The sequence below is a fragment of the Molothrus aeneus genome, chromosome 7 (genome assembly GCF_037042795.1).
Source record: "Molothrus aeneus isolate 106 chromosome 7, BPBGC_Maene_1.0, whole genome shotgun sequence".
Taxonomy (NCBI): Eukaryota; Metazoa; Chordata; class Aves; order Passeriformes; family Icteridae; genus Molothrus; species Molothrus aeneus.
In genome coordinates this window covers 4626934-4639632 of record NC_089652.1, presented here as the reverse complement: position 1 = coordinate 4639632, position 12699 = coordinate 4626934, and the positions used below count along the sequence as shown (strand labels likewise).

At 46.7% G+C, this 12699-nt stretch overlaps 1 protein-coding gene across 1 annotated transcript in view; it reads right to left on the bottom strand.

Annotated features, from left to right (window-relative positions):
- Nucleotides 1-12699, bottom strand: part of ERBB4 (erb-b2 receptor tyrosine kinase 4) — a 590120-nt gene that overhangs the window by 353466 nt on the left and 223955 nt on the right. The window contains exon 2 of the mRNA XM_066553839.1: nt 9999-10150. Coding sequence (XP_066409936.1) covers nt 9999-10150 — 152 coding nt within the window. The remainder of the gene's footprint in view (nt 1-9998; nt 10151-12699) is intronic.

Sequence of the window (12699 nt, the reverse complement as noted above, 5' to 3'; positions counted from 1 at the left end):
TCCTCAGAATTCCTGAGCTGCACAACCAGCTCCCACGTGGTTAACAGAGATATTCCTATTTTCAAGGAGGATGCTCAGGAATGCCGACTTCACCCTCTTTCCCAGCCTTTCTGGGCACCTAGGATCTGCACAACTGTGGGGGCTGTAATTTGCAATTAGTGGCCAGGTTTGGGGTGGGAGCATTGCTGCTGAATTCTGCAATCTGCACAGTTGTGCTGACATTTCTGAACCATAAAAGCCCTGCGGCTGGCATCTACAGAGGAAACCTTTAAAATTGATCCAGTTTAGCACAAAAAAACTGTTGGCTAAGCCTCAATCCATCCCTCTGCTCCTCCACCCCTTGACACAGCTTACAGCAAGACTTTGTTTTTCTTTTTATATGGATTTTAACAGTAATTCAAGCCCATTGATCCAGGACTCCGAGTTGGTGTATTACAATGCAAGATTATGCAGCTCTCTCACAGTTGGTTTGTCTAATTTCATTTCATTCCATAGTAAAATGGGATTGGAGGGAGGGAGGCTGAGAGGAAAAACTGGCAACGTGCTGCAATGTTCAGGAAAACAGAAGAATGTTACTCAAAGGAAAGTGTAACACACTTGCACTTGGCACAGCTGCTACACCTCAATTACATAGGTAGCTATATCCCTCTCCATACCCCACCTGTGCTCCCATCCCTGTTCCACTGGAGGATTTGAGAGGGTGGGTGGACAAAAAGGAGAATAAATAAGTCTCAATGACATCTGAGCAAAGCTTGTCAGTGAACAGAGTGAAATGGTAGAGTTTATACCATCTTCTAGCTGGGGTTAAGACTTCAAATCCCATTACACTCACCATTTACACCACATAACCTTTCCTTCTATGCTTGACAGAAAATTCCTCATTTGCTTTACAACCTAACAAATCCATTTATAGTTTAAAAGTGTTTGCAACCACAGTTGTTTTGGTTTTTTTTTTTTTCCATTGGCTGGTTTAACTTTACTCTGCTGTTTGTTTTTCTCAATTTCAGTAAGGCCAGCATTTCCAATCCCATTTGTAGGGGAGAGGTTTACATTTAAAGAGTAAGATCATTAACAACATAAGGTGGTTGAGAGAGGGTATAATTGGTTTCACTGGCCTAGAGGGAAGATCAACATTGAAGAGAAACAGCACCTAATTAAGAAGGTTTGCACTGTTTTATTTTTAATAATGTCCTCCTCTTCACTACCAACATTTTTTATAGTACTCATCCCTGCAGCTTCTATGGTCTGGCTTAGCCACATGTATTTTACACACACCCAGGCATCAGACCCCTTCATGGATGGACAGAAGGAAGATTCTAATCAGGCACTAAAGACTGGGAAAATAAATAAATTGACAGTCTGTATTTTTTTTTTGAAAGTAACAAGCCTAGACAGAGCCACAAACCAAAAGAGTTTTGTTCATGTTAAGCATTTGACTCCTGGTCTGTATTTTCCCTCTCCACACGTGACCCACCCAGCATGTGTACCTCTGCAAAACTGGGAAACACTCCACCTGCAGCAGTGATCCTTATGTCCTGGCCATGTTTTTGGTCCTGGAGACTCCTGCACCTCATAATTTCCCAGCAAGGTGTGGGAATGCTGTGGGATGGCACACTGGCACAAGCAGGAGCACTGCCATGCTATGCATCCCACACCTGCCTGGGCACCCCAAAAGCTGCCAGAGGGGCCTGTGAGGTTCCAGAGGAGCAGTGAGAAGGACAGACTTCCACCCCCCAGGCATGGGGGAGCCACCCCACATCAGCTCCCCAGTGCTCTGCTCTGCCTAACCAAGGGCAGCCTCACTGCAGCACAAAAATGGGATGGAGTGAAAAGGACATTGCTGATCTCAAGCATGTGTGGGGGTCTGGGCTACTCTGAATTATTTAAGTCAGGCTCCTTTGATCTCTCTCCTGATCCAGAGTGGCTGCTGCTGCTGCCTTGCACATGAATCAGATAGGCTTCCCAGGCAGCTGGGCATGGGGTGCCTGCTGTACAATAGGAGCTGAATGAAAAATGCTGAAAGACAATTTAAAGAGACTCCTTAATCAAGCTGGACTTCAAATCTTGACCTCTCCTCTCTACACATGATACAGCTGAAGGATGCTCCTGCTTGTTGAAGGAGACACAGGCAAAGAAAGGCTGTGGGAGAGCTGGGGGAGCTCTTGGCCACTGCCAGCCCAGAGAAGGGGCAAAACAAAGCCCCATGGTGGGATCTACCCCCAAACCCCCCAAGAGCTCTGGCAGTGGAGCCTCTGAGCTCTCCCTTCATGGGGGGATGAACAGCAAGGGGCAGACTGATATTTGTCACCCCAAGAGAATGATGGCCTGAGTTTTACACAGCAAATCAGCCATGGGGACATGGACACAGGGACGTGGCTGTCACTGCCCCAGTGGCTTTGGCAGCACCCACAAGGGCACCCTGCAGCAGGTGGGATGTGAGGAGCAGCCCAGTGCCATCCCCATTACACTCAGGCTATCCCGGAAATCTGCAGCCAGCCTCCATAACAACCTCCCCACCCCAAAAAAATGATTCCTGGGGAGCCTCAGAGCACTCAGCAGGCACAAACACAAAGCTTCACTCCACAGTTCATGGCTGCACCAAAACAGGAGCCTGCATTCCCAGAAATTCCAGCCCTGCATTCCCAGAGATTCCAGCCCTGCATTCCCAGAGATTCCAGCCCTGCATCCCCACAGCACCCAGCTCTTTTCCTAAACACCACTGGTAATTTCAAATGTACCTTTCATACCAAGCCACCAAAAATAATTGCTAAATAGGATATGCTACAAATTTGGTATAACATTTGCTAACAAATTTGGCTACAGCTTGGCAAACTCAGTTTGAGGATTAATTGTGTATTGACCCAGCTTTTTAGGGAGAAGGAAGGGGAGGTGTGGGCTACAAAGCTGCACCCAGCAGCAGCATCCTGAGGCTTAGACCAGAGGCTTTGACACAAAATGATCAGCACCACGTCCTGTGCCTACAAATTTGGTTGAAACCATGACAGGCAATGCTAAAAAGGGGATTTTGAGCATCCAAGGGAGCCACAGGGGCTGCTAAGGCCAGCCTGCAGAGCTACAGACACATACCTCAATTACACACACCTGGGACAGCACAGGAAAGTCAGGACAACACAAGAGGGATAAGCAACAGCAGCACAAAAATAATCTAACACCTCTGAAGACATTTAGGTCAGGAAGTGCTGGATGCCTTTTCCCTACCAGCTTGGGGGCTCTGGGAGTGGTGGGGTCAGGATGGAGCTGGCTGACTCTCTGTTAGGGACGAGAAGGAGTGTGATATCTGTCAATACAAAGGGATGGGGGCCATGGGAACACCAGTTAACACAGCAGTGCCTGGATTCAGCTACTCACTGTGCCTGCAGCATTTCAGAACCCATTTGCACGGGACAGGCCTGATTACAAACCTGTGGCATTCCCTTCCTTGCTTCCTAGGCATTTTGAGAAGAGTTTAAACTGCTGTGATCATTTTAAGCTGCTATTTCTACACAAGTAATGGGAAATGGCAGCAGCAGCCTAATTCCTGAGCAGCAGAGCTGTATCACACATGCCTTCTGCAATTAGCCTTTGCTCCCACTCCACCCTCTGAGTCTGGGATGCAGCTCACTTGAAACTCAGCTCAGGTTCAGCCAGCACAGCTGGCAGCTGATCACAGCCCCTGAGAAACATTCTGTCCACACTAGAAGCATGGTCTGGCATGCAAGCGGTCCCCTGTAACCCACCCAGCACAGCAGTTGTGCTCAACAGCAAGTTGGAGGTGTCCCCTTTCCACCCAGATTTGTGTTGATGCCTCAGGTTTCAGCTTTTATACTTTTCAGATCCCGTGCTGCTTTAGTGTGTGGGTCTGGGCTTTATGTTAGGGGATGGTGAGCTCTCTGCACAGAGCAGGGAGACAAAACAATTCCTTCTCTAGCTGGGGACCAAGGACAAATGATCCAAAGCTCAGGCCCAAGAGCACAAACAATGGTGGAATGAAGAGAGAAAAACAAGGAGGATGGGACTGCATCACCTAAAGCTGGAATTGGACAATTAACTCCAATAAACAAATGAGCCAAAACTTCTAAAAGTGAGAGACTCCGTGACCAGTTGTCCATTTTGTGACCATTTTGGATTCACCTTGGGTGTAGCCCTGGCTGGGCTCTGGTGCTGCCCAAGGTGGATCCATTGAGGCCTTTCAATAAATCCCTGCTTTATTCTTTAACTCTGCCCAGCCTCTGCTCCAGCTCAGTTTCCTCAAGTCACCAGTGTGGCATGCACAGCTCTGACCATCACACCTCTGTTGTCCATGTTTGGTTTTCTAACAGGTAAGGTCCTGGGAGGGCAATCAGAAACACATAAATAAATGTGCTCAATGTCCATGTCTGCAATGACCTGGAGGCCACTTTGCCTCTTGCCAGCCAAGGACAAAACACACCCTGGCAAGTGATGCAACTCACTGCATGACAAATGCCACAGCAAACCCCTCCTGGAAATCCCCATTCTGGGGTAGGGCCACACTGCAGTGCTCTCCTGGCACTTGTGGGGAAAATCCCCCTGCACAGAGCCACAGCCACCCCAGAGCCCTTGTGGGAGCTCCTGACAGGCACAGAACTGCACAGCCCCTTCTGCTGAGCAGGGAATGACTGAAGCCTGGCAACTGGGCAGTCAGACACCATTTTGCTGCAGCAGGGATGCAGGGCTGTGCAGGAACCCCACACAGCATCACACTGCTCTGCTCAGCAATGCCCTCCATCCCTGCACACCCCTCCCTGTTGTCATCTTATCACAGGGGTTCCACATTGCTGTCTCCTGATCACTAAAGTTCCATACCCCCTTGGTGTTTCTCCTGAGCTGCTCCTCAGAGCACTGACTCTCTCTTCTTCACAAAGCAGCCACTGACTCCAGTTCCCCTCTCACCCAGCCACCCCACTCTTTTACAGCCCTCTTCTGCTCACTGCTTACAGCTGTGGCCTGGGAAAGTCAGGCCTGCTCCTAATTTCTGATCATTAACCCAGCTGCAGCTCCTTAGGGGTAAGATTATTTTCTACACTATCTTTATTTTCTTATATTCTATCCCCATATACCTCCCCAACACGCCTGTTCTGATGCAGCCTCTCTCTGTGCCAACATCTCCTCTCAGCTCTGCCACCAGAGCTTGCAAAAGGCTCTGCTTAGCCCTGATTTGCTCTAAAAGACCAAAAAGGGTTTATTAACCCCTCCAGTTCTGTTTAATGCCATGGGGCCAGGCAGCATTGGCAACCCAACTCTTGCCCTGGCTCTCTGGCAGTCCTCACCCTGCAGAGAGGTCTGTTCCATCAAAACTTCCTCCAAACATGAAACACAATCAATAGCAAAGGACAGAAATTCCAAATGGCCAAATCCCACCTGCCACAGAGCCTAAATGTGATGTAAGGAACGGGCCAAGGTGGGGCTGGCAGGGCTTCTCACCAAGCATGGGGCCATGAGTGCTGACAGAGAGGAGATGGGCCCTGCATCTCTGCAATAAATGTAATATTCACCATGAAACAGCCACCCAGACAGCTGCCCTGCAAGTGTGGCTGGAGGTGCTACACAAGCACTGCTGAGGTGAATGAAAAAAAGAAGCCATAAAGCAGTGGTAGATAATTTTTGAAGACTGCTGATGGTGGTTAAAAATGAGTTTCATAATCACTTGGGGGAGTTATGGCAGGGAACAGCACAGAACTTTGATCATGTCTTTAAAAATAAATAATCTGAATTGGTTAAATAAAATCTGGGCTTGAGAAGACAATTTACTGACTGACTTGCTAAAAGCCAGGGGATTAGTCAAAGATAACTCTCATTTACCAAATGTGTTTAACAGAAGCACTTGCAGAAGATTGGTATGTGATACACTAATTGTGTATTTTATTTTGAAAATTGAATATGGAGATGTTATTAAGAAATAAGTACAGCCCACAATAGGAACTGCCAGCTCTGCCAAGCAAAACTAAAATAGGGTCCCCCTTCTGTTCTTCAAACAGTTGTTTGAACCAGTGAACAACCTGAGCTTTTCTCAAGGATTTTTTTTCCTCAAGTCCAAAGCAGGGAAGTAAATCTCAGCTCTCTCCTAGACCAGACTCAAGACAGGGTCCAGCAGCTTATCTGGTTTCATGGAGCAGATCCCAGTGCAAGAGCCTGGCTGTGCAGTGAGGTGAAGCATGCTGGTGGCTTGGGAAGCAGGGGGAGATGGAGCCTGACCCTTCCCACTGTTATTCCTGACTCCCTGGGCAGCCTGGACACACCACAGGGACAAGGCAGCTCCCAGGGACTGCTTCCCACCCCAGTATTTGTCCTGCCCAGTTCAATCACACTCTGTGGCAGTGGAGAGCCTGCCTTGGCTGCCACAGGGAGGTGGCACTGCAGCAGCCATGGGCTGCATTAACCTCAGCCTCATTTCATGCCACAGCTAAGACTGCAAAAACTGAATGAGCCCTTGAACATTTTCTGTGAGTAGGATGAGCCTCAGAAGAAGGACAAAGCAAGCCAGCTGTCAGACAGATGTCAGGAATATCTGTCCTTACCCAGCACTCAGGCATAGACACAATTTTTCCTGCTACTGAGTTCTCCTTTCCTCTGCCATGACTCCATTGTGGTCACAGCACAGGGAAGCACCAAGCAGCAGGAACAGAGCTGGAGGCAGCACATGCAGAACACGAGTTCATATTGCAGTTCTCACAGGAAAGCAATAGCCAGACTATAACACAACCAGGAACCAAAATAAAATAGATATTAAAGGAACACAGATGACATGTCCTCCTGCCCTGCTCACATATAAGAACAGCAGGAAAAGGAAAAACTGGCACATGCAATCAGAAATCCAGCTCCTTGTGAAGTGCAGGGCTGGAAGCTGAAGTGGCTGAGCACTTCATTCAGGTGACAGACAGCCCCTCTTAGTCTTCATCAGCAGATATCCAGAGAGCTAACTCACAGACATAAAGCAAATCTACTTAGGGAATAAATGTCTAAATAAATATGAGAGATGGGAAGCTGATCTGTTAATGTTCCTCTGCCGGGTAAATAAAATTATGGGGTTTTTTCACTTCAATTCATTTATGCTATTTGTTTATTATTGCATGATGAAAAGGCTCAGCATGCCTTTTCCTCTGTGAACATCAACATGCCTTGGGCAGGTCCAAAGTGGTGGAACTTCCAGGATTTCTCTGCTCCATGCCACTATCAGAACAGCTCAAGTTCTTCTACCTAGTTTAGATCTGGGTAATTATTTAGAGTCACATGGATGTGCCAGTGCAAACTTTACACATTTTTCCTAGAGCTGTCTAAAAGCCACCTGAGGTACCAAGTGCTTTGCAGGTGACACACAATGTTCTGTTTCCTGTCACATTTACTGACCCACACAGGTGAGCACATCACTGCTGAATTTTGGTGCTGTGCTCCCAGCTCAGTTTCACACATTCATCAGCCAGATAAGCTGCAATCTTCTCAAAATTCTAAGGGAGTAGTCGCTTAAAGAGAAAGAAGAAAGGTCCACCAAGCATCAAACTCACTTTACACCTACATCCCTAACCACTCTCTTCAGAGCTAGGCAGTGAAGTCAATGAGGAAGTGAAGAAAAAATGAAGCAACAATGAAGCCTACAGCTTACCAGGCCTTCCCTCTGCCCTGGAGCAAGAAGTTGCCCAGCTAAGCTGAGCACTGCAGAGCGGGCAGGTGGGCACACAGAGCCATCCATGGCTGTCATCAGCTGGGGACACAGATAAGCCAGCATCTACCTGAAGTGTTTTTGGTGGAGGAAGAGAGCAATTCCTGCAACAGGGACTAAAACACTGGAGCAGGCTGAAGGAGCGTGATGTTGCACGGAGAGTTCACTGCATTTAAGTCTGAGAGAGACAAACAGCCTTTCTCTTAGTTATGTCCCATCTGCCACCTTCATTTGGCCATTAAAACCATTTTTAATATGATAAAAGGAGTAATACTGCCTGACTAATGAATGTCGAATTATCGGCGTAAATGTGCCAACATTTATTTATTTATTTGCCTCGCCGAGAACATGTTCTCTTCTGTTTGGTTTTCTTCTTTAATGACTACAATTTATCATACTAACTAGGCCTTCCACTTTGCTGAGTTTTGCTTCAAGTTCTGCTTTTTTTGCTGAGACATCTGTGAGGGAGCAGATGCAGGTAAAAGAAGTAATAAAACTAATAAAAAAGCAATAGTAGCTGTCACCCAAAAAGCACAGGTGACCAAACCACCTTCATTTACTGAACAGGGCCTTTCCTTCTTGATCTCATCTGATGATTTGACTGCCTTCTTTCCACCAATGTTTCACACTGCTTATGGCAGCCCTCTGTGAGGAACACTAATTCCTAAGTTCCAAGTAATTTGCTTTCCCCACCTCCCAGCAGGAGGAAGGAAAGCTGAAGCGGAAGGACTGCCTGCCATGAATTTGAACCAGCAGGCATCTGACACTGCAGAGATGCCCCAGTCAGAGCAAGGATCCTGCCCTCACAGAGGAGGATCTGCCACCTGTCCAACGCTGCTCCAGCTGCACCAAGGCTGTATCTATTTCTATTCAAAGGCATATGTGCTTTCCCCACCTGTCACAACTGTGAAATGTACGGACAGCATCCACTTCCGAGGCATTTGGCACTCAAATTATCAGGCAACCTGTTAGTCTGGGTGCAATTAGCACCCCAAACTCTACTCCAGACGTGTCTGGTAGCTGAGTTTTGCTCACAGATCTTTCAGCAGCCTGGTGTACACATTGAGTAAATATACACCCATGGATGGAGTGGCAAGGCTGTGAAACCCCAAAAAAATTCAACATGAAGCAGAGCTAAACACACTGTCTGGCTGTGCCTTTGCTAGGAACTGTGCTGCAAAGTTTTCAGTTTCACAGTTTCACAGACTGGAATTGAGCACTCAGCTCACCCAGGACCCAGCACAGGGAACGAGTGAGTGTAACCCAGCCAGCTGGGGCTGCCTCCCACTGCCTCTTCCTGCTGCCAGATTTAATCTCCAGCACTCCTGCCACGTGAACGTGCCACTGACACACAGACACACATCCTGCAGCATGACAGCAGCATTTTTAAGAGGTACAGGAGAGCAATATGAGCAGTGTAAACTCCTATCTGTGTCATGGGGAGTACAATCACAGCACAGACTGCAACCACACTCGCACAGGCTGCTTTTTCTACCCTGGCCCTCAGACCTACCTTCCATATTACAGCCACATCACCTGCAGCATCCTCAGATGCCCACCTGGATCACTCCTTTAGTGGGATATTTCTTTAAACACAAAGAATGTGAAATGCCAAATAATGATGGGCTTAAGTTTTTTTAACTCAATATTCACCTTTCCCTCTTGTGGTTGCCAGCAGGGCAACAGGGTATCTGCAAACCATACTGAAATGTTCTTTCAAAATTCCAAAATTTGATGCAAAGAGGACTGAGGGACTGCACAACCAAGGTTCCCCAAAAGCACTACAGCCTTCATCTATCACAGACTTCCCCCGGATGCTGGAGATTTTAGGCTCATAGCTCCAGTCTTCATGGTTATTCAGCAATCACTTTTTTCTTTCTCTTAAATGCTCCACAAACATTCCCCAGACTTCTTCCCTTGCTTAGTCTATAAATCAGTCCATATCTAGCATTTTATTAGGATTAGCTTCCCCAGTCCTCCAGTGCTTATCTGCATGATTCTCTGACCTTCCCAAACCCCACCTAACCCGCCCTGGGGCAACACAGAGTGAGAGACCTGCGAGGTAGAGGTGTCACCTTCCAGTGGCACAGCTTTCTCCCCCACATCCTGGATAAATCTAAATGACTCACACTCAGAGCACCTGTCACAGCAATGACATTGCTCTTGTTCTCTGCACTTCCCTGGCATTTTATCATCCTCTTCCATCACAGCACAGGAGCTGGCTGGTCTTTTCCAGCCCAGCACCTATGGCTGCTCCCCTAAAAAAAGAAGCAGAGGGAAGGAGGGAGGAAGGAGGAGGGGAGGAGAAGAGCAGGCTGCTTACCCTCAGGAAGGAGAGGTCCCTGTTGTGCTCGATGCTGGTGATCTCCAGGTTGCCCATCACCACCTCACAGTTCTCATAGTACTTGCGCAGGGCCCGGTACTGCTGCTCCAGGTCAGACAGGGAGCTCAGCTTGTTCTCAGTGCCAGCACACACTGCAAAGAAACACAGCACAATCCATCAGGACTATGGAACAGGGGCACTGGAGCACAATAAAGTCTGTATAAACTGATACAGGGAGTTGCAACAAAAATCTGTAATGATTCACTTGAATATCAGCAGTGGAGAGAGGAACGTGGAAATACAGCCTGTGATCTTCTCTGCAATTTAAACACCTCTCACCAAATGGGCTGAAGTGCTGGTATTTACCACCAAATGCAGAAAGGCTGAAAAAAGGCAGAAATGCAGGAAAAAGGCCAAGCAGGTTGACCCCAGCAGCCAAAGGGTCAAACTCAGGTCTCAGCAAAGCCCCACGAGTTCCACCAGTGGCAGAATCAGACATTGGGCAGAGCCAGTCCCATCATGGGCTGAAGGACACAAGGCTGGAGAGACTTGGGTATCCAAGCTGACCTGGATAATTCAGCATTTTCACTATTCTGATTAGAATTTTGGACAAGCCAAGAGCAACCCAGGCAGAAGACCTACACCCAACATTGTTTGCCCTATCACTGTCCTTAAGACCCCAGCTCTTCCCAGCTTTAAGCAATCAAATAGAAGAAAAACAACAGTAAAAAAACACATTGTCTCTCCACAAGTCCCCAGGCTGAATGCACAGCAAAGAAATGTCAGGAAACACCATCTTAGTACAGTTTCCAAAGGACACTCTTTAATATTACACCGCTCTGTTTAACATTTTGAAGCCCAGTTAAAATCCAGCACAAAATCCCAGCTCAGCTCAGGGTATCAGCCTGTTGCCATCATGCAATGGCAAAAAAAAAAAAAAAAAAAGAGAGAGAGAAATAAATCCAGAAGCAGAATTTTACATGATCACCTTTTCACACACTGCTCAGCCTGCTGGGACAGGGATGCTGCTTAAATGGTCAAGTGTGGGGCTGGGTTGGTTTTGGTTTGTTTGTTTCAAAGAACTTTCTTTTCCTCTTAATCAGCACCTTGTGGGTTGCTCTTATCTGTGAGCAAATTAATCTGGGTATATCTAAACTTTTGAAATGGCCATTATATTATGCAAAACAGGAGACTGACAAGAATGGCATTTCTGGAGCCAATCCCACTTCTGGATCAGATCAATACAAACAAAACTCTCCATGACTGCAGGCATAATCAGTAAAATTGGCTAATACACACTATTTTGAATGATGCAGGTCCTTTTTATAAATACCAAAAGTAATTAGGTTTCAGAGTACTACAATTATTGACTGTTTATTTACTACACTCCCTTCCCCCTTTTTTTTTTTTTCTCACTAGAAGTGGGAACAATTCTAATCTGTGCTCTCTCTGCTGCAGAATTATTTGCTCTTGTTCTGGGTCAATTTAAGCTTCCAGCAGCCTCTTGGCAAAGGGCTTCAGGAGGCAGCCAGAAGCCCATGACCTGCTCAAGGTTTTCTCCCAAGGAATCTCCCTCTGCCCCAAAAATGGCAGCAGAAGGCTGTTCCTGTGACCAGCTGGGCTGGTTTCATTACAAACCATTCACAGGGTGAAGGGTTGATCAGACCATTTGTGGGTTGTGTTTCCAGGGGCTAAAGAGCACAGACCAAAGCTGAACAGGCACTGCAAGGGCTGCTTCTCTAAACAGGCACACCCACCACAGGAAATGCTGGAATATTATTTCTTTCTATGAGCTGGTAAAAGTAAAATTTCAAAGTTCTTGCTACAGTTAAAATTTTGAACTATTTGACCTATGTTCATTATACTGTGTTGAAGAAAAACAGAACTGCTTGATTTGCTCAGGTTTTAAAACAGAAGTTACCACCTCATTTTGAGGCTTAACTTAAAAGCATGAACATTCCAATTTTTAGATTTTCTGTAAAACCTTATCACTTAGAGTAAACCATACCAAAACACAATTTCATTCATAACATTTTTAACAGCTATTTTGGGAGATGGAAAGACATGGTCATACTGGGACCTCACTTAGCTCTGGTGGACTGGGAACACTGGAAGGATTAAGCACTGCAACTGGGAGATGGCACATCTTTATTTTTGAAATAGAAAGCCCTGTCCTACAGTTTTATTCAGAAAACCCTCAAGACCTGCCCTTGTGTGCCAAGTCTTCAGGGAGACACATCCCTGTGCCTGCCAGGGCACCTAAAAATTCTTGCTGAGCAGTTCCAAAATGGGTTTGTGTGTTCCTTCCTTAAATACAGCAGTATCCATTACAGGACTGATCATATTTCCAGCCAGGTAAGTATTATTCTGTCTCAAGGCTCCCAAGGACTAATAAATACCTTCCCTTCCATTCTGCAATCCCTGCTAAGGACCAACACAGCTCAGAAAACAATTCCTGCAGCTCAGCTAATAAAGCCATACACTGCAACACTGATATTCCATGTTGCACACCCATTAAACGTTTCCTGAAAGCTAATGCAGCCATTTGTTTGCTGTGAGGAGGCAGGAACACCTGGAGCCTGTTCTTGCAAGAGGATTCAGCAGGGCTGAAGCCAGCCCAGATGTGAAGCAGGGCTAGGAGTTATATCTGAGATTAATTTTGTACAGCCAAACCACTGCAGCAACTTCTCCCAGTTTTTGG